This window comes from Acanthochromis polyacanthus, chromosome 5 (assembly GCF_021347895.1).
Source record: "Acanthochromis polyacanthus isolate Apoly-LR-REF ecotype Palm Island chromosome 5, KAUST_Apoly_ChrSc, whole genome shotgun sequence".
NCBI classification, from domain to species: Eukaryota; Metazoa; Chordata; class Actinopteri; family Pomacentridae; genus Acanthochromis; species Acanthochromis polyacanthus.
In genome coordinates this window covers 29,614,494-29,636,245 of record NC_067117.1, presented here as the reverse complement: position 1 = coordinate 29,636,245, position 21,752 = coordinate 29,614,494, and the positions used below count along the sequence as shown (strand labels likewise).

Sequence of the window (21,752 nt, the reverse complement as noted above, 5' to 3'; positions counted from 1 at the left end):
AAGAACTATAAGTAAACAAGGAAGTATATCTGGAAATGAATAAATGAGGCAGTAAACGAGGAAGTAAATTGGGATGTCAACAAGGAAGTAAACAGGTAAACGATGAAGAAAAGGAGGAAGTATATAAGTAAACAAGAAAATAAACTACAAAATGAGTAAATGAGGCAGCAAGAGAAGAAGTAAATGGGGAAGTCAACAAGGAAGGGGTAAACCAGGAAGTAAAGGATAAAGTAAGTAAACAAGGATGTAAACCAGGAAATGAGTAAACGAGGCAATAAAAAAGAAATAAATGAGTAGATAAGGAACTGAATGAGTAAAAAAGGACATAAATGAGGAAGTAAACAAAATAAAAATAGTTAGTTCAAGTCTCCTGCGTGAAACAACATGTCGAAACCACCGTTAACGGATGACATCTGAAAATTTACCAGCTATCTGTCAAATAATTGTGGCTGATCTGGGAGTGAGTTTACAACTTGCATGTGTTTGGATCTTCTAAATAATGTCCTTGTTCCTCCAGATCTCTGGGATTTAATCAGCCAAACTACCAAACTGAATTATTGCAATAATATGGAATTTTCCTTGAGGTAATAGAATTATTTTTGTCCCTAGAGTTTAACTGGAGTTGATAATAATCCCTGGTGGAATGGCATCAGAGGATTGTGTGTCACTCAGTGTAAAGTCATACATATGTGTGTGTGAGTCACACCAGGCGGCTTTCCTGCCTCAAGGCTGTGGTGGTGGGTGTGTTTCTGCAGCCTCGGTGTCATTTGCCTCCAAACAGTAACAATGTTGTTGATCAGCAGTTGTTTACAGACTGCCAGGAGGATGAAACTAATTTGACCGCTCTGTATTCCCTCGTCTCTCCCACTCTGGAGACTATTTCAATTTGAGCTCCTTATACGTTCTCGATAGCTGGCCTCCACGAGTTGATTCTGACAGCAATTATGAATATCGTGTTCCACTCAAGTGGTCGTGAGTCGGGGAATAATGAAGTTCTCACCAAATCATCTGTTCCCCAAATCACTTAACTGCATCTTCATTAGGAACTTTGCAGCCTGGAGGAAATCATATTGGGACTCGGCTGAAAGACACGGCAGCTCCGCGGCGCTCGCTGCGTGTCAGAGAACAAGATTTATGAGCCTAATTTCACCTTAAACTGTGTAGATGAAATCACACAAATAATAAATACAGCTGTCTGTACAGTGTTCGCATTATAGCCATTAGTATTGTTTGTGCACCCAGGCTTAACTAATTTTTAAGTAGATACTAACGTATGCAGTAAAATACAATGAAATCAGAAGCAGTATTAATAAAAAAATGTTTTCCCTCTTATCATTTTGTTTGCATTATAATCAATTAAATTTACTAAACAAGGAATGTGAGCAGCGATGCAAACATAAAAATAGAACGGCCTTCTATTCATGTTTTTTTTACAAGAGAAATGGCTCATTGAGTGTTAGCACTGTGCTGCGTCCAGAAACTGAAGACATAACAATCCTAAAATGGAAGCTCGTGGGCTGCTGATGTGTCCAAACAATAAACTTCAAAGCACGTCTGATCTGCAAGTAGTGAGCGAACATGCGGTGTAGCAACAGCGGGGTTAGCATTCACTTTAAGTTGATTCAAAATTATTTATATAGCGCAAATTCACAACATATGACAGTACTTAACAAAACAAGATATAGACTTTTTGAATTTTAAACAATATAATATGAATAGGGCTGCACAGTGGGGTAGTGGTTAGCACTTTCGCCTTGCAGCAAGAAGATCCCCGGTTCAAATCCCGGGGTGGACCTGTGATCTTTCTGCATGGAGTTTGCATGTTCTCCCTGTGCATGTGTGGGTTTTCTCCGGGCACTCCAGCTTCCTCCCACAGTCCAAAAACATGCTGAGGTTAATTGGTTACTCTAAATTGTCTGTAGGTGTGAATGTGAGTGTGATTGTTTGTCTGTATATGTAGCCCTGTGACAGACTGGCGACCTGTCCAGGGTGTCCCCTGCCTTCACCTGAGTCAGCTGGGATAGGCTCCAGCACCCTCCACGACCCTAGTGAGGATAAAGTGGTGTATAGAGAATGAATGGATGGATAATATTAATATACAATATTCAAAGGTGGGTAGAGTAGCCAAAAATTGTACTTAAGTAAGAGTAACATTACTTCAAAAATAATATCACTCAAGTAGAAGTAAAAAGTAGTCATCCAAAAAAAATTACTCAAGTTAGAGTAAAAAAGTATTCGTGAAAAGACTACTCAAGTACTGAAAGTACTGAGTAACTGTTTTAATTGTAATATCCGATTTTTTTTTTTTTTTGGAGTGATGTGATCACAGAGACAAAAATGTAAAATAATGTGCAAATTCCGATATTTCCAAATAATACAATTTTAAAAAAAAAAGCAAAATTAAACAATATCTTTACAAAATGATAAGTAAGGCACAAAAAACACAAATTTCCAAATCTCAGTTTTTCACTACATTTCAAGGGTGGACATAAAGAGACAACACCCATTTTGTTGACATTTCTCCACTCTTTCCTCCAGTTGTTGCCGCTCTCTGTCACCTATATGATATTATAAGTGATAAAGTGTTTGGGGTAGTAATACAAATATTACAATAGTATAACAGGTAACATAAAAGTTTAAATGGGATGACATCAAAAACATGTTTTTTTGAGGAATATGAAATGCTAAAAAAAATGTCATTGCAAAGATACTGCCAGAAAACGTCCTCAGCAGGTCATTTGTGACTCATTTATGCATCTAAGGGTTAATCATACGTTGAGTGACAGATGTTATTACCTGTGCACACCTCTGGGACCTATGAGGGAACTTCACCTTGTGCACATTTCTGTGTCAGGAGTTGTGTTGTGTTGTGTGTTAGTGTGTGTCTAAGTCTGCATATGTGCATCGGACGTGTGTGAGAGTGGAAAATACAAAACGTGACGGCAGAGAGGAGGCCAGAGTGAGGACAAAAGCCCTGAGCTCCCCTCTGAGCGAGTGACAAAATAAATATATAACAGAGGAATATTAAATCCTCCTTGTTGCCTGCCGCTGTCTTCCTCTGATATTTCTCTACGGTGCCACACTGACAGATAACGATCACATTATGAGGCCGACTGTCACACCTTCTTTCTCTGTGACGCCTCACTTCTCTCCTTCGACTTTGTTTCATAATCTCCGCGTCTCTAATAATCTCTTTGTGTTCGTTGATTCTTTTTATTTCACCTCTTTTTCATCCCTGCTCACCTCTCCTTTTATTCGTGATGCTTTTTTTTTTTTTTGCCTCACTGCCTGCCAGCCTTCTCTTTAAACCCCCGCCTCACCTCCTCTCTCTCAGACACATGGAGGGGAGTTTGCTGACACGAGAGTCAGGAAGGCTCTGAGCAATCCCACAATCCCTCAGTGAGCGGAGGAGCCAGTAATTGTTGTCTGCTTAAGAGGGAAGAGGTAACGAATTACAGGAGCTGCCAGGGATGACACACTAAAACACACACATTCATGGTCTTGGTTAAAACTGAGTGTTCTTTTAAATGAAGCAGGGACTTGTTGGGGTTTTATCATAGATGTCTTAGAAGCACGTCTGCTTCTGACGTCACTCTGCAGTCATTTTATCAACCACATACATGTAGCTAATGTGATGCAATTAACATGCTTAAAATATCCATAAAATACACTCAAAATAAACACCTCAACTTGCTTGAAATCTTATTTTGAAATTATGGTCAGTACTTGGCTTTTTTTTTTAACCCTTTCCTGTTTTAGTTTTGCAATGCACCATGTTGTAAACGCTGCTATTTAGTAGCTAGAAATACCTTGGATTAGACAAATGGAGTCACAATCTGCATTTTTTCCCCCCTTTACTGCACTAATTAAAAATATGTTTGGTGTTTTATATTTTACAAGCAAGATTTAAATAAAATAACCAAAATCAAGCAGTTTTTACTCACTATTTAATAATGAATGGCATAAAGTTGCAGCAATGAAAGAAAAATGCTTCAAATATACAGAAAATACACTCAAAACAAGCATTTCAAATTGCTTGAAATCTTGTTTTAAAATCACGGTTGGTATTTAGCTTTATTTGTAACCATTTCTAGTTTTAATCTTGAAATGTGCCATGTTGCAAAATGCTGCTGTTTAGAAGGAGAACTAAGGCTAGAAACACCTTGGATTAGATAAACTGGGTCACCATTTTTCCTTTACTGCACTAATTAAGAATATGTCTGGTGTTTTTTTTTTCTTTATTTTAAAAGCAAGAGGAGCCTATCCCAGCTGACTCAGGTGAAGGCAGGGGACACCCTGGACAGGTCGCCAGTCTGTCACAGGGCTACATATACAGACAAACAATCACACTCACATTCACTCCTACGGACAATTTAGAGTAATCAATTAACCTCAGCATGTTTTTGGACTGTGGGAGGAAGCCGGAGTACCCGGAGAAAAACCACGCATGCACAGGGAGAACATGCAAACTCCATGCAGAAAGATCCCAGGCGTACCCTAGGATTTGAACCGGGGATCTTCTTGCTGCAAAGCAAAAGTGCTAACCACTACCCCACTGTGCAGAAAAAAGGCATTATATAATATAAAATTCTATACGATTCTATACGATTCCTTGACATAAAAAATCCTAAAAATCCGTTATTTTTTATTGTTAATTATTGTTAAAATAATCATCATGTTAAAAATATTTGATACCATTAAATCATCTTCTTTGATACAAATGCTACTCAACACCATAAATAACGCTTTTTAAAAAAAAATAAACTGTGGGTTGCACAGCCTTGATTTCCTAAATCTGATTATTTGTTCTGGTCATGATTTTACTGTTACAAGGGGTTAAAACTATAACAGACGTATGGCATAAATAAATAATTGCAGAAATAAATTATTAAATATCAAACTTTGGCTGTTTTGTGTATTTATTTTTCTATGTTTTTTTAAAATGAGAGACTAACCTCAAAGCCACTGTGTTCAGTTAACAGAAAGTTAGCACAACTGGTTGGTGTACTGATGGAAATACTTGGTTTGAGGAGGTTAGGCCCACACAATACAATAAATACAGAATAGACATGCAGAAATAACTATAAATAAAGATGTTAATTTAATTCTGTCCCCTTTATATTTATATTGACTTGCAGTGTTGTCATCGTTTCTGTTTTCTTTGCATATTATGACACGTTTTGATGTTATAGTGACACTATTCTCTTCTGTCTCTCAGTACACATATTTTAACCCTTTTCTACAAAAATTAATGGGAAAAGGTCAAAACTGATCCGTACTAAATGCATGAAGTTCACAGACTGTAATTTCTGTAAGGAGGAAGTAGAGTCACATCTTCTTTTATTCTGATGTTGATTAAAAAAAAGAGGCTGCTTTTGGATCAAAATGAAATGTGGAATTCAGATCTTTTTCTCGATGCCCTAAAGGATGACAAAGAAGGAAAAATGCCTGAAAAACATCATCAATATAAGTGATTTTAAAAAACGACAAATAAACATTTAAGGCTCCTTTAAATGGATGTTAGTAAGAATAAAAACAGTTTAATTTCTTAACATTACAGAAAATGTTGAGCTCTGAACAGGATGGTGTTAATTTAGCTATTTTTGCACCCTTTTAGAAGCTATGCTTTTATTTTAACATGGACCTGTGAGCAGTTTTTACATCCCAAGTTCACGTAAAGTTAAAAAACAATCAGACATCTGACATCCAGCAGTCTAAAAGACCTTTTTTAAAAAACACACACACACACACACACACACACTTGCATATTCAGTGATTTCAGATTTGATTGAACCAGGTGATGTAACTTTTCCACTGGAAAGTATTTTGCATTAAAAAGTAGTTTCACCTGACAGTATTTTAATATATATTCCAAAAAAATGTCTAGAGGGGATTTCAAAATAAAATCCTGATACTGGTTGTGTCAGGTTGTCAGCAAACTGCAACCATGAGGAAGTAGGTCAGCTGAGTTTTTGAAAAACAGCTAATGGTGTTAATTCATTACTTTAAATGTTTTCTATTTATATTTTTTGTGAATGAAATCAGGCAACAAGAATCTTAATAATCACAGTATAAATTTATATAAAAAAAACTGAACTTCTGTGGTTCAGACAAAAAAAAACAAGGAGTAGACTAAGGAGAACTGTAAGATGAGAACTTATCGAACTTTTCTAACTTGATATTAGGATTGTTGCTCAGCCAGTCATCAATATTTCATTTGGCAGAGGAAAATTTAATATCTGGAGCAAAGGGGTGGCTTTAAAAAACACAAAGCATGGAATGTTTCAGTTTGTTTCACACATAAATTACAGCTTCCACATCTGGTTTCTTTTCTAGCCACAGAGCTGATGAACTACCATCCTGTAGCCTCGTTCATTTAGTAATACTGTCTATGAAGCTTACAGCAGCTACAGTCACAGTAAACCTAAAACACATGTGGCTCTAAACTCTTCACAGGGCTCCTGAAACACACTGAGGGCTTTTAGTGAGGTAATTAAAATATTTGTAATGTACAGTAGACCATGCAGAGAATATAGAGTGTGCAGAAAGGCAGAAAAATCTATAATGCAAAAACTAATGTACAGTGTGCAAAATAAAAAAAAAAAAAAAAACGCATATCTAACATTTTAACTTTAAATCAAGCAGAAAAATATCAATGGTAACAAATGCAAGCCAGAGACCACTTTATTTGATACACCTGTGGAAACTAATGAAATCTAATAATGCAGATCTGCAATAAACACTAAGCGTGTACATTTTCAGCTTTTGTTGATGTCAAAAAGGGAGTGATTCTCTCATGTACTGATTATTACTGAGGTAATAGCTGGTGGGAGGTGGCTCTGTTCTGGATTACGTTACATTTTAAAGTGTTTGTTATATTAGAAACACTTTAAAAAATGCAATGCAATTACCAATAAGAAACATTATCACCTGACAGCATTAACAAAAAGTCTGCAAAAGTAGAATTTATGGCAGCATGGTTGCACTGGATGGTGCCAGATTACCTAGATGTGCCTTTAAAAAGAGCCAGTGAGTGTAAATACATATAAATAGAGTGTGTGTGTGCTACTATATTACACACCCACCCCTTTCCTCTCTCTCTTTTCTCTCTTTCTCCCTCTGTGTGTGTGTGTGTGTGTGTGTGTGTGTGTGTGTGTGTGTGTGTGTGTGTGTGTGTGTGTGTCAGGCTTGGATGAGCCGGCTGATCTGAGTAAATGTGACCAGACTAAGTGTGTGTGTCTTATATCAGTGTGTCCTCGATCGCTCTCACTGTATGGGGCACTTTAATCCATTCTTCACTGGCAGCGGAAGACACACGCACACACACACACGCACACACACACACAGATACAGTACACGCCTCCACATGTGTGCGCAGCTACACCCGCACAGATTCTGTTTTGATGTAAACTCAAGTGGACGAGGGGTCCAGACAACCTCTCTGCTGCTGTCTCTCTCCCTCTAGCCTCCTCTCTGCCTTCGTTTTCTCTCCGTCTTCCTTTGCCTCTCTCGCTGTGACACTTTTAACGGCATGTCACGCAATCCTTGGCACGCACGCACACACACACACACATACACACGCATGATGCCGTGCTCTCAGCCAGAGCTCTGCACCTTTGTCAGGGGAGAACCACTTAAGCACGCTCATATACACACATATATCGACGCACGGTCATGTCTGATTTTTTTTTTTCCTTCTTCTGCTACACACACACGTGCGAGCGTTCACCACTTAAGCCGTCTTCCTTTCACCATCTCGTGCCCTCCCCTCCTCCCTGGGTCTCGTCTGGTCTCATGTGTGCGTGACTGTGGCTGGCTTTGGCGAGGGTGAATTAACACGGCGACCCAGTTTGGTACCAGAAGAGACAAGACGTCAGCCAAGGATGGATTGAAAAACTCTTTCCCTTTCCACTGCGAATCCACTGTCTGCACTGGTTCCAATGATGTAATGATTTTTTTTTTTAAAAAATGGTGGTTCCAGCTGAGGATTATCATGAAGCAAAAATAATTCTGTTTTATGTTATTTTTTCCTGCCTTTAAAGATGCTGTCTCTGCAGTGTGTTACGTTTAAATCAGCCTTAAAATGTGGGTAAAATCTGTTCCGTAAACAAAACGTGAACTCGAGGTGGTTTTTCTTTCCCCTCTTTCCCTCTGCTTTGGGCTCTGTTTTGCATTTTCTGTGCTGCTGCTAATTGCCTGCAACTAATTATAGAAAGTCTGTATGTGGCCCTCTGAACTGGACACACACACACTTACAAACACACACACACACACACACACACTCACACACCATGCAATACGCTTTTAAGCACACTTTGACGAGGAGCTGCTCACTGTGTTGAGCAGAGAGGGCGTGAGATTGTTAAGACACAACAGTGATTTGTGAGCGTGTGTACGAGTGTGTGTAGGTGATGGGAGGAAGGAGGGGGACGGATGGGGGCGAGGGGGTGAGGGAGGGGGAGGCGAAGAGGAGGATGCGAGTGAATCGGCGTTGCGTGTCTCGTTCGGCTCGTTTAGCTGACAAACTGCTTTTAGCGTTTAATTATCCATCGCTCTGTGATTAATAGGTTTTAATTACTGTAACCCATGGCAACCTGAAATATGTACGGGTCTCCAAATGAGGTCAGCCTATCAAAACCCCAGGACAACATAAAAATAAAAAAAATAAAAATCAAAAAGCACCAAAACAAACAGAGAAAAAAAAAAAGACAAGAGGAGATCAAGGATCTCAAACTTCTTACTCATTATTCATTAGCAACGACTGACTGAAGGAGAAAAGTGAACTGGGCTGTTTTCTGACTATTTATCTGCTTGAGAAACCTCAGAAAAGCTTTTGACCAGACCTTGAACTGCTTCGCTTCATTTATAACTTTTTTTTACATGATCCACAGCTTCAAACAGACTTTCTGATGTTAGAAAAGGTTAGAACCCTTCCACACTCGTGTTGCTTCTGATGCTTTTTTGTTTTTTTGTGTTTTTTTTTTTTTTGCATTCTGCAGACATTAAGACTGCTGATGCTCTGAGCTAAGAGAAACTTTTTAGACGGTCACATTAATGGGCAACTGCCATGTTTGCATGATAGGAATTTGGTTCAGCTGGTCCAAGCTAGTTCTAGTTTTTGCAGTGAGTTTTAATAAGTTCTTAACCGTAACAGAAAATCAGAAAATCTTTCCTACCATCAGCAATTAGACTATTTAATTCAAAAGAGAAACAGATGAGACCCCAGGCAACTGAATTTCCCTTTGGGGATTAATAAAGTGATTGTATTGTATTAACATGGGCTTTACATGCCTATTTGATACGTTAGTGCTCAGTGCATTGTACATGGTTGCTGGCAGAACACCAAATAGGTGGCAGTCACTGAAATGAGGAGTTGTTGGTGTTTATAATAGATGTCTTAGAACAGGGGTGTCAAAACAGGGCTGTCGGATGACTTTGCAAAGTGTAAAAATTGCAAAAGTGGAAACGAATCCTTCCTGTGAAAATATTCAAAGACACTGAACACTGTGCAACAGAACAGCAGTCAGCAGTTTCAGAGTTTGGTTTGGTGGAACCCTATTGTTCATGCACTGCCACAACTTTCATGCGTTTTTTTATACATTTACATTTTGGGGGCCAATTTAACCTTTTCCTTAATAGTGTGTCAGTTTAGGCGGTCAGGATTAGTACACAGACATGAATATTAGTGTAAGTTTAAAATGATTTCTTCATCCTGACGAGTAGTAAAATATCATAGAAAAAAACAAGAAAAAGATGAGTGCGTCAGTGGACAGAAGAAGGTGTACTGGGTGCTCTTCAGGATCTAGTACAAAAAATCCATTTAAATAGCAAAAAGAAGAAGAGAGATCCGAGGCACTCCGAGTTCCTAAAAGTCCTTTATTAATACATGGTCGGCAGTTTACGCGTTTCGGCCACTACACGGCCTTTATGTTCTGACGAAGGCCGTGTAGTGGCCGAAACGCGTAAACTGCCATCCATGTATTAATAAAGGACTTTTAGGAACTCGGAGTGCCTCGGATCTCTCTTCTTCTTTTTGCTATAGTAAAATATCATGTTGTTCAGTGCCTGTGACTAAATGTTTTGTGCCTTTATAGACACACTGGGATCTATAAGTTGTAACATCTAAATGATAAACTGAGGCATAATATTGTTGAAACTGCACCAACTTTTCTTTTGAAAATTCAGGTTGTTCATAATGTTTTGGGTTTGTTAATTGTGAACATTTTCAGAATGTAATTTTTGCATGAAAACAAAGAGAAAAAGTTGGAGTTGCTGTTATTTATAGGCTATTATGTTGTGATTTTACTAGTCTGGTCCACTTGAGAACAGTCACTCTGCTGCCACTTTATCTTTAATTTATCTTTTATTTTTTAAGGATTTCATCAAGGCAAAGTGCATTCTATACTTGCAGCAATGAAAAGAAGAAAGCTTCAAATATACACAAACTAAAGCATTTGAAGTTTGAAAGTTTTAGAAGTTTGGGGAAATAACTGCGTTTATGCAGTATAGAAATCATACTGTAGTGATAGTTATATTATCTGTTGTCCACAGCTGCTTTAAACTATAAGAAAAGCTTCAGTTTATCAAATCCCTGCAGTTCATCTGGAGACAGCAGAGCTCCTTCAAAAGTAGGAGAAAACATCGGACTCAGATTCCGATGCTTAAAGTGACAAAGCATCAATATGACTCGACTGTGAACATAACTTTGGAGAGCACTGTTGGTTGATAAATCTGCAGCTTTGGCTTTGAGAAGTGTCATGTCACGGTGAACTGTCTGCTGTGTTTAACTTCACTGAATCACATGCAAGTGGAAAATATCCACACCCATTGTTGATTACAACTTGTTTTATTTTGAAAGGCATCAGGCTGCATATGCTGCTGTGTAGTAGCTACATTAAAGCTTCAAAAGCCTTTAGATTAGATAAAAGGGGTCATCATCTGCATTTTTGAAAACAAAATTAGAACACGTTTTGTGTTTCAAAGCAAGAGAAAAAATAATAAAAAAAATCTACGGAAAACCAGTGGTACAGGAAAAATGGTAAGTGAATGCAAAATTGCAGTGTTTTACTGTATAATCTACTTGGTTTAAGTGCAGAGCCTCTGCTCAGCTACAGCTCACCTCACTTTAAGTTCATTCACCTCCAGATTTCTCAGGAGAGTTCACAGTTTGATCTGCTCTCATCTCTCCATCCACCGTAACCCTGCTGTTGCATTTTTTTCCTCATTCTTTCTCTTCTTCGCATTATAAAAAAACTGACAACGCAAATTTTGTCTAATGACTGTCCACTTTCATTTCAATACAGAAATACTCCTGTCGAGACAATAACCGGACAGCAGTCATTACTGTCTGCTCACCACAATTAACCCATGATTTAATGAGGAATGTCAAAATAAAAGCACAAAACAATTCTTTTTAAACTGCTTTTTACTTTTGGCAGATTAGTGAATATCTTCTCATTACCTGCACACGATGGATTCTGGGGTTGCTACACAATTGTACAGATCATAAGAAAACACTTCCTTGATGGTAATCCCCAATCAGCATGAGTGTCAGGAGCATTAGCCTGAGTTAGCCTAATGCTAAAATCACAAACCTGCCACCACAGAATCCTGCATTTAGTCCTTTTTGCAAACAAAGTGCACCAACATACAGCTGGAAGATCATTTATCAGTTGTTCTACTGCTTTTAACTCATAACAGATGAGCAAATATCTCCTCACTGAATGCACACTATGGATTCTGTGGTGACATAATTACGCAGGAAAACTTGATAGTAACCTACAATCAGCACAGGCATCAAAAGCATTATTTTGGGTTGAATGCATGCTAACATCACAAACCTGCTGCCACAGAATCCTGCATGTAGTTGTCTTTGCAAATAAACTGCACCAAAATATGACTGGAAGACCATTAAATGGGTGGTCTTTTGCTTTTTATTTATGTCAGAGTAGTGAATTTCCTCAGTGGCTGCACAGTATAGAATCGTAAGTTACAGAATCATGTAAGAAAACACTTCCTTGATGGGAACCTACAATCAGGAATTGTGTCAAGAAGATGAGCCTGTGCTAAAATCACACACTTGCGGTCACAGAATCCAATATTTAGTCCCCTTTGCACGCAAAATTGTACCAAAATCCGGCTGGAAGACCACTTATGAGGTGGTCTATGGCTTTCAACTTCTGACAGATTAGCAAATTATATCTCCTCTTTGGCTGCACATGATAGATTCTGAAGTTGGTTAATTATGTAGGAAAGCTTGATGGTAACCCACAAGAAGCACGAGTTTCAGGAGCCTTAGCTTGAGTTAGTTTACTGCTAAAATCACACACTTTTCACCCCAGAATCTTGCTTTAAGTCCTCTTTGCAAATAAACTGCACCAAAATATGGCTGGAAGACCATTTATTGTGGTCTACTGACTTTTACCTATGACAGAGTAGCAAATATCTCCTTACTGACAGGACACTATGGATTTTGAGGTTACACAATTATGCAAGAAAACACGTCCTTGATGGCAACCTACAGTCAACGATTGTGTCAAGAACATTAGCCTGCATTAGTTTAAGGCTAAAATCATGGACTTGCAGTCCCAGAATCCTGCATTTAGTCCATTTTATCGGACACTCTGCTTGTTTTGCACCCAAGTTCAACTGGCAGCTGCCCAACAAAACCAAATAAAACCAAGCTACTTACCGACACAGGAGTCTCTGTGCTCTTCAAACCCAGCCGAGCAAACGCACCTCCCAATGGGCACCAGCCACTCGCCCTCAGCGCTGCAGTACATCTTTGGAGTGTCCCTCTCCTCTGCGTGATCCACACACTGACCTCTGACCTCCACCAGCGAGGACGAATCGGCGCCCGTCACCACGTCGGTGAACACGGCCAGGTTACGGCTCACGCCTACGCAGCGTTTGTAGTAAACCCGCACCGATGTGAGAGCGATGCAGGCGCCGATGTCCTGGAAGGCCAAGTAGAAGCCTCGTCTGTTCAGAGGTCCAACACCTCGCACCTGCAGCAAGACATGACACCTTTATCACATCTAATGCAGCTCATCATGGGAGAGAAAACGGGTTTATTTCTGACTTTGACAACAAATATTACACGACACATTCCCTCACAGTGTGAGTCTCCTTCCCAGCTCTCAAATTCTGAAATTGCGTTTACACAGTAGAGTAGCTGATGTAAGGCTGGGTCCACTCACCATTTACTTTATTGCTACAGCCCAGTACACAATTTGTAGCACAAGGAACACACGGACATGTAGCAGTTTACTGAGGCTTGGAAAGTTCTCTCACTTTTTTCTTATTAAAAGCTCAAACAGTATCTGCTGCAGTGGTTTCAGCGTGAACACAGCCCTATATTAATCTTTGAACTGGTGTTGAGGTTTTTAGCATCAGCTGCTCTGCTCCTAACAGCAACCTGAAAACAAAAAAGATTCTACATTGTTCAGTTATTGTCTTTCAAACCATACATCTCATTAGCACCCTGATTTCAAACTGTATTACTAAAGTTTCAGTGCAAACATCTGAAAATGTAACTTTTGCATATATTAAGATTAAATAGCAACTATGGCTCACAGCTGAAGGTTGGAACAAGTCAGTGAAACAAAATAGATTAGTAAGTGCCAACTTGTGCTTTTCATTCTGATTGCCCATGTCCATAAATCCGTGTGTGATGTTTGGTGATGGGTAGTTCTCCCACGATCAGGATTCTGATTTTCCGCACAAATTTGTAAGAAACTACGTTCACTACAGAACAATGAATGATAAGTAACATTTAAATGGTGTGAAAAGCACAATGAATACCACCAAAATGTCCAAAAACACTACATTGCATTAAAGCTATCGTTACATCGGAATAAATTGGACTTTCCTTGTTCTGTGAAGATAGAAGTCATTTGGATGTTTGTGCTCAAAATTGAGAGCAATCACAGCAAATCTGAAAGTACAGATTAACACATTAGTCTTTTGTTTCTCCGCTGATCCTAAGGGGTTCTGCATAATGAACCCTTTATGGAAGAGCATTTTTTAATAATATGACCACAAATTATTTGATATTAAAGTTGAAAGTGAAAATTTGCAAATAATTAAGACATCCAAGTCAGAAATTCTCTTTTTTTTGTGATGTATTTTGTTACCATATGAGAAAATGTCTAATAACAAGTACAGGTACCCTGGATGTGTTTTTGATAATTCACAGAGAATAACTTTATTTTGGACAACCTTTCAAATGTCATATCATGATGTGGGATAGATGGTTGTTCCAAACAAGTTATAGGAAATTACAGATCTCATTTGTGTCTACATTTTAATAACAAGTTTGTCTTCTAAAGGTAGGATTTGCTATTAAATAATCTATAATTTCAATAACTTACTGCAGGATTTTCAGATTGCTCATGCTTCAACAGTAAAGTGGAAATGAAGAAAAAAGACTGAGGGAAGACTTAAAGGCAGGTCATTATACCAGCACAGCAGCAACCTTTACGTTTTTGCTCTACTTATAGATAACTCAGGATTAAATATAAAGACTTGAGCAATGAATTATACAGTTTCTTTCATATCTTCATCTCTGTAACAGTGTGAAATATCAATAACAGCGTAGTTCCACGATGCAGTATCAAATTTAAAGTTGTATCAATATCAAAGTATTTCCCAAGACGGTGAAGCAAGCCTCGCTGTTTGCCTTCTCTCACAGATCTGCAGCACTGAGCACAAAACAGCTTGAGTGGCGAGACTGGAAGAGGCTCTCCAGGGCTAAGGATGCTTCCAGCTCGTCTTGAACTCCTGTGGAGGTGTACGTGCAAAGACTGGGAACAAACTTACTGTCCAAAGTGGGATGTTGCTTTAAAGAGCGTGGAATGGAATTTGCCTCTAAGTATTCCTGCAGCTGTTTAGTGCTGTGGCTCGTACCTCTGTGTTGAGTTTGAGTCTGCGGACTCCCAGGTCCACCCCGGTGAAGCTCTCATCAGCAGCGATGGTGTCGATCTTGATGAACTGGTTCTCCCTTATGGCCGAGCCCACCGCTCTGTCGGACTCGTAGTAGTATAGGTTGAAGGTTTCCTGTAGAATAAACAACCGGAGTCATTATTACAGACAGGCACAGACCACCTAAGCAGGCAGCTTGTGGACTTCTTGGTGTATCTTGAAGATGCATTAGTCTTAATTTCTACTTCTAAAGGTAATGACAGTAAACAGTAATAAACCTTATATAGAGCACTATATAGGGTGTTTTGTGCTGTCCAAATGTTAGGTTACAACTGTTACACCCTGTATAGTGCACTCAAAATATCCCACAATGCACCGTAAAAGTACTGCACAAGCAATATGTACCATAATGCACTGTGCAAAGGAGAATGCAATCCAGACGTACGAGAGCAAAAAAAAACGTTTAGGTTGTGTTGTTCAATCAGATTTTACCTGTTTCTTAGCCATGCGAACTTTGAATTTAATGTGTTTGTGCTATGCTGCTACAGCACAAATCACAGCTAACGAGCAACATAACTAATAGCTCAAGTAATTTCTGAAATGTTACTTTTGTCGAGATGCTCCCCACATAGTTCATATGATCTCCAAACAAGAATTAGGGAGTGAACAGATGATTTTGGACATAGCCAGTGTCTTGAAATAGCTACCGATGGGATTGTGGCAAGGGAAGTTAAAAAGAAACGACCTACTGTACCTGCCACAAACAAAAAATATATGAAAGTCATCTATGCAACTCTTGCCACCCTTCAGAAGCCGAAAAAACACCCATCCAACCCCAGCATTTTCATTTTAATCAGCCGAACGGTAACTCAGGTTTGGAACAAAGTCCAGTTTCATTTGCTTCTTTCACCTCATAAATTATATTTATGCAACATTAAAACTGCTCAGCATTGTTTACATTGGTCACCCATACCTTCCATTAGTTGTTGTACATGTCCAAGAAGGTTTGCTCCAGTTTGAGAGTAATTTCTTTGTGAATCGTTATAATCTAATTGTTTGATTTGAACTGCCAATGTAACCAATACCAGTTAATTTGAAAAAAAAATCTGACTGGAGTGTGATAAGATTTTATAAAATCTAGTTAGCATGAACACATACAGGAAAAATTGCATTTTGGTTTCATGCATATCTGTAAAAACTAAATGACACCCCATAGCTTATCTCGGAAATTGTCCAGAAATGTCCAAACATTAGCTTACTTTTCCAAACAAAAATATGTCAAACAGCAAAGTTAAACTTATTTAATTAACTGAAAACACTGAGATTGTGGTATTTATGGCACCTCAGATGGGTGATAAACAAAAATTAGTCAGTCACTCTGACAGAACAGCAACATTTGATGCTCTGAGTGAATCAACCAACAATCCAAACATCTCCTTTGATCAGTTTCCCATTTACGGCCTGTCAGGACTATATTTGGGTTGTTAACTCACAACCCATCCTGAGAGCCGCAGCAAGTTCTCGCTTTCTCAGGTTTTGGATGATGCTAATTAGTGCTCCAATTAAAAATGCTGAAGTGTTAGCATGCAGAATGTTAGGATCTGGACGCCATGCACACTATATCTGCATACCAGACACAGATTATGAGATATTACTGCTATGAAGAGCCTTTGAACTTACATACTTGTCAATATATATGAGGAACTACTATAATGTTTAAAACCATGTATTCAAACAGAACGTGAGTTACATTGTGTGCATTTAGCAGCTCTGTTTTTCAACTCTCCCACAAATCTTACATCCTCATTCCTCCCTCTCCACTCCTTCTGTCTGTGTGTTACCTTGCAGGTGCCCAGTACTCCCGGCATGCTGTTACAGTCTCTCAGGGTAAACTTGACCTCGATGTAGATCCTCCTGGCTCCCTCTCGTGGGATCCAGCCCGTTCTCAGCCAGTTGTTCTGGCTCGGGCTCATCACGTTACAGACCTGATTCACGAAAAGATGCTACATCAACATCATACATACAGAGAAACATTACAGGCTTTGAAGAAGGTAAGGACGGCATCCTTTCAGCGTTTTTCAATCTCCCAATTTGTCCTGAAGAGCAGAACAGCTGGTTAAAGCTCTTCACAACTGCAAATATGTGCGTTGATGACGGTGCTTGATCTGACATGAACATGGACCTGAACTCTGAATGGTAGAAGTCCACATCATGCTACTGTGTGAAGTGTGTCATGATTTTGCATGATGTAGTTGTGCACAATTTTAAACAGACTACATCTACACTGGTCAGAATGATTGGAACCACTGAGGGAAAATATTATAGAATTTACATGCTAATGATAGAAGATTCCACACAGCATCTTTAACAGCGTGTTTGGTGTTTTAGAAATGCACCGTTCATATCTACTGTTCATTCATTTGTATGGCTGCACAAAGGTGTTGAAGTTTATGACCTATAAAGTTGATATGTGTTTTAAGATTTTTTTCGTATCCGTATTGTCTCATGCTTTCATCCTTTTTTTCTTTCAGGCCTACAAGAAACTGTAATTTAGTATTTACCCACAACAATATGAGTCAGTATAAATGTAAGCTATACAACAGGACTGTAACCCATTATTATTTTCATTATGAATTCTGCCTAGCAATTTTCTAGAATCCATTCATCATTTGGTCCTAAATATGTTAGAAAATAGTTCTGAGAAAGGTCTATTACAGTTTAATTTTCATGGAAGACAAACATTTGTTTGTTCTTTCCTTTAAAAAAAAAGCACATAATCCTAAAAATAGTGACAGCATTATGAAGTAAATAAGATCTAGACAAATAAAGTAATTAAAATCTAAATAAATAATTTTAGGGACTCAATTTCCTGTGTGTCGGGGGACAATATTTCTAAATTGTTGAGTGTAATTCTGGCCATAGTTTGTGATACAGTTATAATGGACTGCAGGGTGAGCAATAAAACATGAACACCCAAAGCTCTATGTTACTGCAGCAGTGAATGGATTAAATAAACATATACAGCCATGTGAAAACACAAGTAAATTGTTGACTTTTTCATCATATCTGAACAGGCAAGCCTTTGCTCCTGTGATATAGGCGATATACTTAACAAAAGTTATATAAAATGTACAATTTGTTGTCATTTTTATAGCCTAAAAAAAGATTACTCACATGAAAAAAGTACAGCCTTAAATGTATCACACTTTCAGATACACTGAATTAAAATTGAGGGTTCCAGATCAGGTGTCAATGATGAGAACCTTGTTTTGATAAAACCTCTGAACATTGAGGCTCTTCTCTTTGCTACTGAAGTGTTTAGTATTATCATGCCAAGATCTAAAGAGCTGTCTGAGGCCTTCAGAAAAGACTGTCATTGCCTTTGCTTGATGGGAGATTTTAAAAGGATCTTCAGAATTATTAGAAACAACTCATTTTATTTGAAGACATTTAGATTAGTCCTTGATGCAAAAAAAAAGTCTCCAAGAAGCCAAAGTTCTATCGCAGGATCTGCACGTAACTTTGCAGCCGTTGGTGTGAAAGTGCTACAGCCAGATAAAGACTGTACACAATAGAACTCTGTGTGAGAGCTGTCGTCCAAATGGAACATTAGAGCAAAAACTACAGTCTGCCAGTGAAAGCAAAAAAGAGGCCATTTGGAATAATGTGTTCTGGAGAGACATTATGTGGCATGTTTTGACTGTCAAAGCACTGTGAACTCTGTTCTTAAGTGTGCTTATATAAGTAAAGTTATTATTAAACTCAGAGTTATTTGTTCAACTGAATTTGGCATCATGTAAAACAGTAAGGTCATTCTGCCTCAATTCACTAAATGCCCCATACTTAAACATCTTCAGTTTGCTCATGTTGATTTTTGTGCCATTTTCTTCTGTTAGATTGTTTGATAACGAAATATAGCTAGAGTCCTGAAATTTTGCAGGTTCGTTACTATGTACATGTGGTTTTCAGTGGTAGAGCCCTGCTTTGATAGAATAATACAAACCAGTTGTATGATGGAGCAAATTTGATGAAGAAATGCTCATGCTTTCATTTATTTCGATTGCACAGATCTGTGCAAAGAAAATGGCGCAAAAGTCATCATGAATCCACTTTCTTTAAGAGTTTTTAACTCAAAAACGAATGTTACAAATGGTCCCAGATTTTACATGCTTTACTTAATAACATAAACTACTGTTCAAAAGTTTGGGGTCACCCCGGCCATTTCATATTTTCCATGAAAACTCCCACTTTTATTCATGTGCTAACATAACTGCACAAGAGTTTTCTAATCATCAATTATCCTTTCAACACCATTAGCTAACACAATGTAGAATTAGAACACAGAAGTGATGGTTGCTGGAAATGTTCCTCTGTACCCCTATGGAGATATTCCATTAAAAAAAATCAGCTGTTTCCAGCTAGAATAGTCATTTACCACATTAACAATGTCTAGACTGTATTTCTGATTAATTTAGTGTTATTGTCATTGAAAAAAAATTATCTCAAAGATAAGGACATTTCTTAGTGACTCCAAACTTTTGAATGGTAGTGTATGTATGCATGGAAAAATAAATCATACAAATAGGTGTGAACTTTTTGTGAAATTTGGTGAATTGAGGTGAAATGACTCGGTACTAAAATAAGAAAATATCAGATCATCTGTATGAAATGTGAGGGTGAAAAGGATCTTCAAATAGAATAATGACACAAGCAAACAGTGTTGTTTTTGTTTTTGTTTAAAGGGGGCAAATGTAGCCTCATAAATAACATAATAATCTTACTTCTGTGTATGAGTTTATTGAATTTAAAAAGCTAATATTGTGATGTTGTTCCAGTACATCACCTTTATCTGTATTCACTGAGGATCAAATGTTTGCTTGTCCAAATATGTGAAATAAAAGCCAATAATTTCCACTTTCTTCACTTTTCCACATGACTGTATTTTCCTTTATGCACACTGTGTGCTCATGTGTCCGATGTGATGGAAGCCACAGCTGTCATAAGTACTTAAACACAGCACAGAGAACTAAATAATAAACTTTCTTCAATATTTATACCCCACAAGGAATAATATTTCCTCTAATATCTTAATATATGTAATATAATAATAAAAAAAAAACATATTGAGGAATGATTCGTTTTAATTACTGTACTGTTTGTGTTTGAAAATCAAATATAATTCAGGTTAACAAAAAACTGTTTCACCAGGATCAAAGCGATATCTGCCATTGAAGTTCTTGTAATTACTCATCCTGACAACACATTCAACCCCATTGCACAGTGAGAAAATTACACACCTGGTATGTGTGGATTGGACTGAAGTACTCGTCCATCTCATTAATGGCATCCCACTGCGGGAAGAGAGAAAGAAAGAAACAATCTCATGTTAGTCACATGTTCAAACATTTCTCAGATTCACATGCACGAAACCGTTCCGCTGCTGTCTACATTTCCCACATGATCGTGTGAGCCTGCGAGCCTCCCCAACCACATCATCCCACCATTATTAGCTTTGATTTCCAATGAAGCATGTGAGGACTCCTGTCACACAAGCGGCAGTCATGCTAGTGCAGCACATGTACCATGAGCAATGTGCCTTAACTTTCCAGGTGATTGATGGTGATTTCAGCCTTCATTATTACACTGGTCAGCATTAATACCATCTTCTTAGCGTAGTACAGGTCCCCTTTGTGCTCAAACCAGCTCTAATCCATCAGGGCATGGACCATGGACCACTTGGAGTACAGGATAATATGTGTTGCAGGATGGGGTGTTCATGAATCTGGCTAGTTCTGAAGGTTATCACAGATGCTTGATCAACTGCAAATTGTAAAGGGATTGGTTTGTGTCGATGTAGCAGTGACCATTGGAGCAGCCATCCCTAAACGTAGGACGGTCTCTGTAAGGCCACTGATAGCAGCTGGAGAGCTCTGTGACTGAAACCTTTGACTTTAAGAGATTGGTGGGTCAAATCCCAGTCAGGGTGCAGTTGTCCAATGAGGACCCTTAGGCAAGGTCCTAAGTGCTTCCTGCTTACCTCCCTCATGTTGTACCTACTCTCAATTGTACGTTGCTTTGGGTAAAAGCGTCTGCTAAATGAAATTGTAATATCTGAACATCTGGGGCTCTTTTTGCAGTTCCTGAGCAAGTTTTTGCTGTGGTGTTGCAGGGATCACTCCTAATCTTGCATCAGCGTGTAGCAAAGACAATAATTTAAATGGTTAACACACTATAGCAAGAGTCTGTCTTGGTTTAAGCCTCTTAGACATAGTCGTTGAAGGAACGGAGAACACTTAACAGCCGACAAACGATATGAAATGACATATGGAGTCACATCACCTGTCCTGGTATAACAGCTGCAGTGCAGAAGTTACATAAATCAGACATTATGGTAGGACAGTGCCATTGTTATGTGCATGATTAGACTCTTTAACACTGTTTTGCTGTGTAGTAGAATCTACATACATGCCAGGACCCAATGTTTCTCAACAGAACATTGCTTATGTGTCCAAAATGGAATTTATTAATGGTTTATGTTGATGTGTTGTGTTTCATTAACATGTGATTATCTGCTTATCAGAAACTCACATCACAGAAACCTACATCAATTAAAAATTCAATACTGTACTATTTAATTCTCCTACAAACTACTTAGAAATCATTTCTTTGGTCTCTGAGGTAACGATGTCCAAAAATTGCCTTCAAAGGTTTTTTTTTACCTGCAAGCACCTATTCAGTTCTTTTTGTGACCGGAAAAGAAGAGTTTCTTTGCTGAACGATTAAAGAAAAGAACCAAAAGAAGGCTCCGATAATGACAGATCGAGCCAATG

At 38.4% G+C, this 21,752-nt stretch overlaps 1 protein-coding gene across 4 annotated transcripts in view; it reads right to left on the bottom strand.

The window, feature by feature from the left end:
• epha8 (eph receptor A8) overlaps nucleotides 1–21,752 on the bottom strand; it is a 140,964-nt gene that overhangs the window by 60,741 nt on the left and 58,471 nt on the right. For all 4 annotated transcript variants that reach the window (XM_051948476.1, XM_051948478.1, XM_051948479.1 and 1 more), the window contains exons 3-6: nucleotides 20,220–20,273; nucleotides 16,764–16,907; nucleotides 14,908–15,057; nucleotides 12,692–13,007 (exon numbers count right to left, since the gene is read on the bottom strand). In XM_051948476.1, coding sequence (XP_051804436.1) covers nucleotides 12,692–13,007; nucleotides 14,908–15,057; nucleotides 16,764–16,907; nucleotides 20,220–20,273 — 664 coding nt within the window. The remainder of the gene's footprint in view (nucleotides 1–12,691; nucleotides 13,008–14,907; nucleotides 15,058–16,763; nucleotides 16,908–20,219; nucleotides 20,274–21,752) is intronic.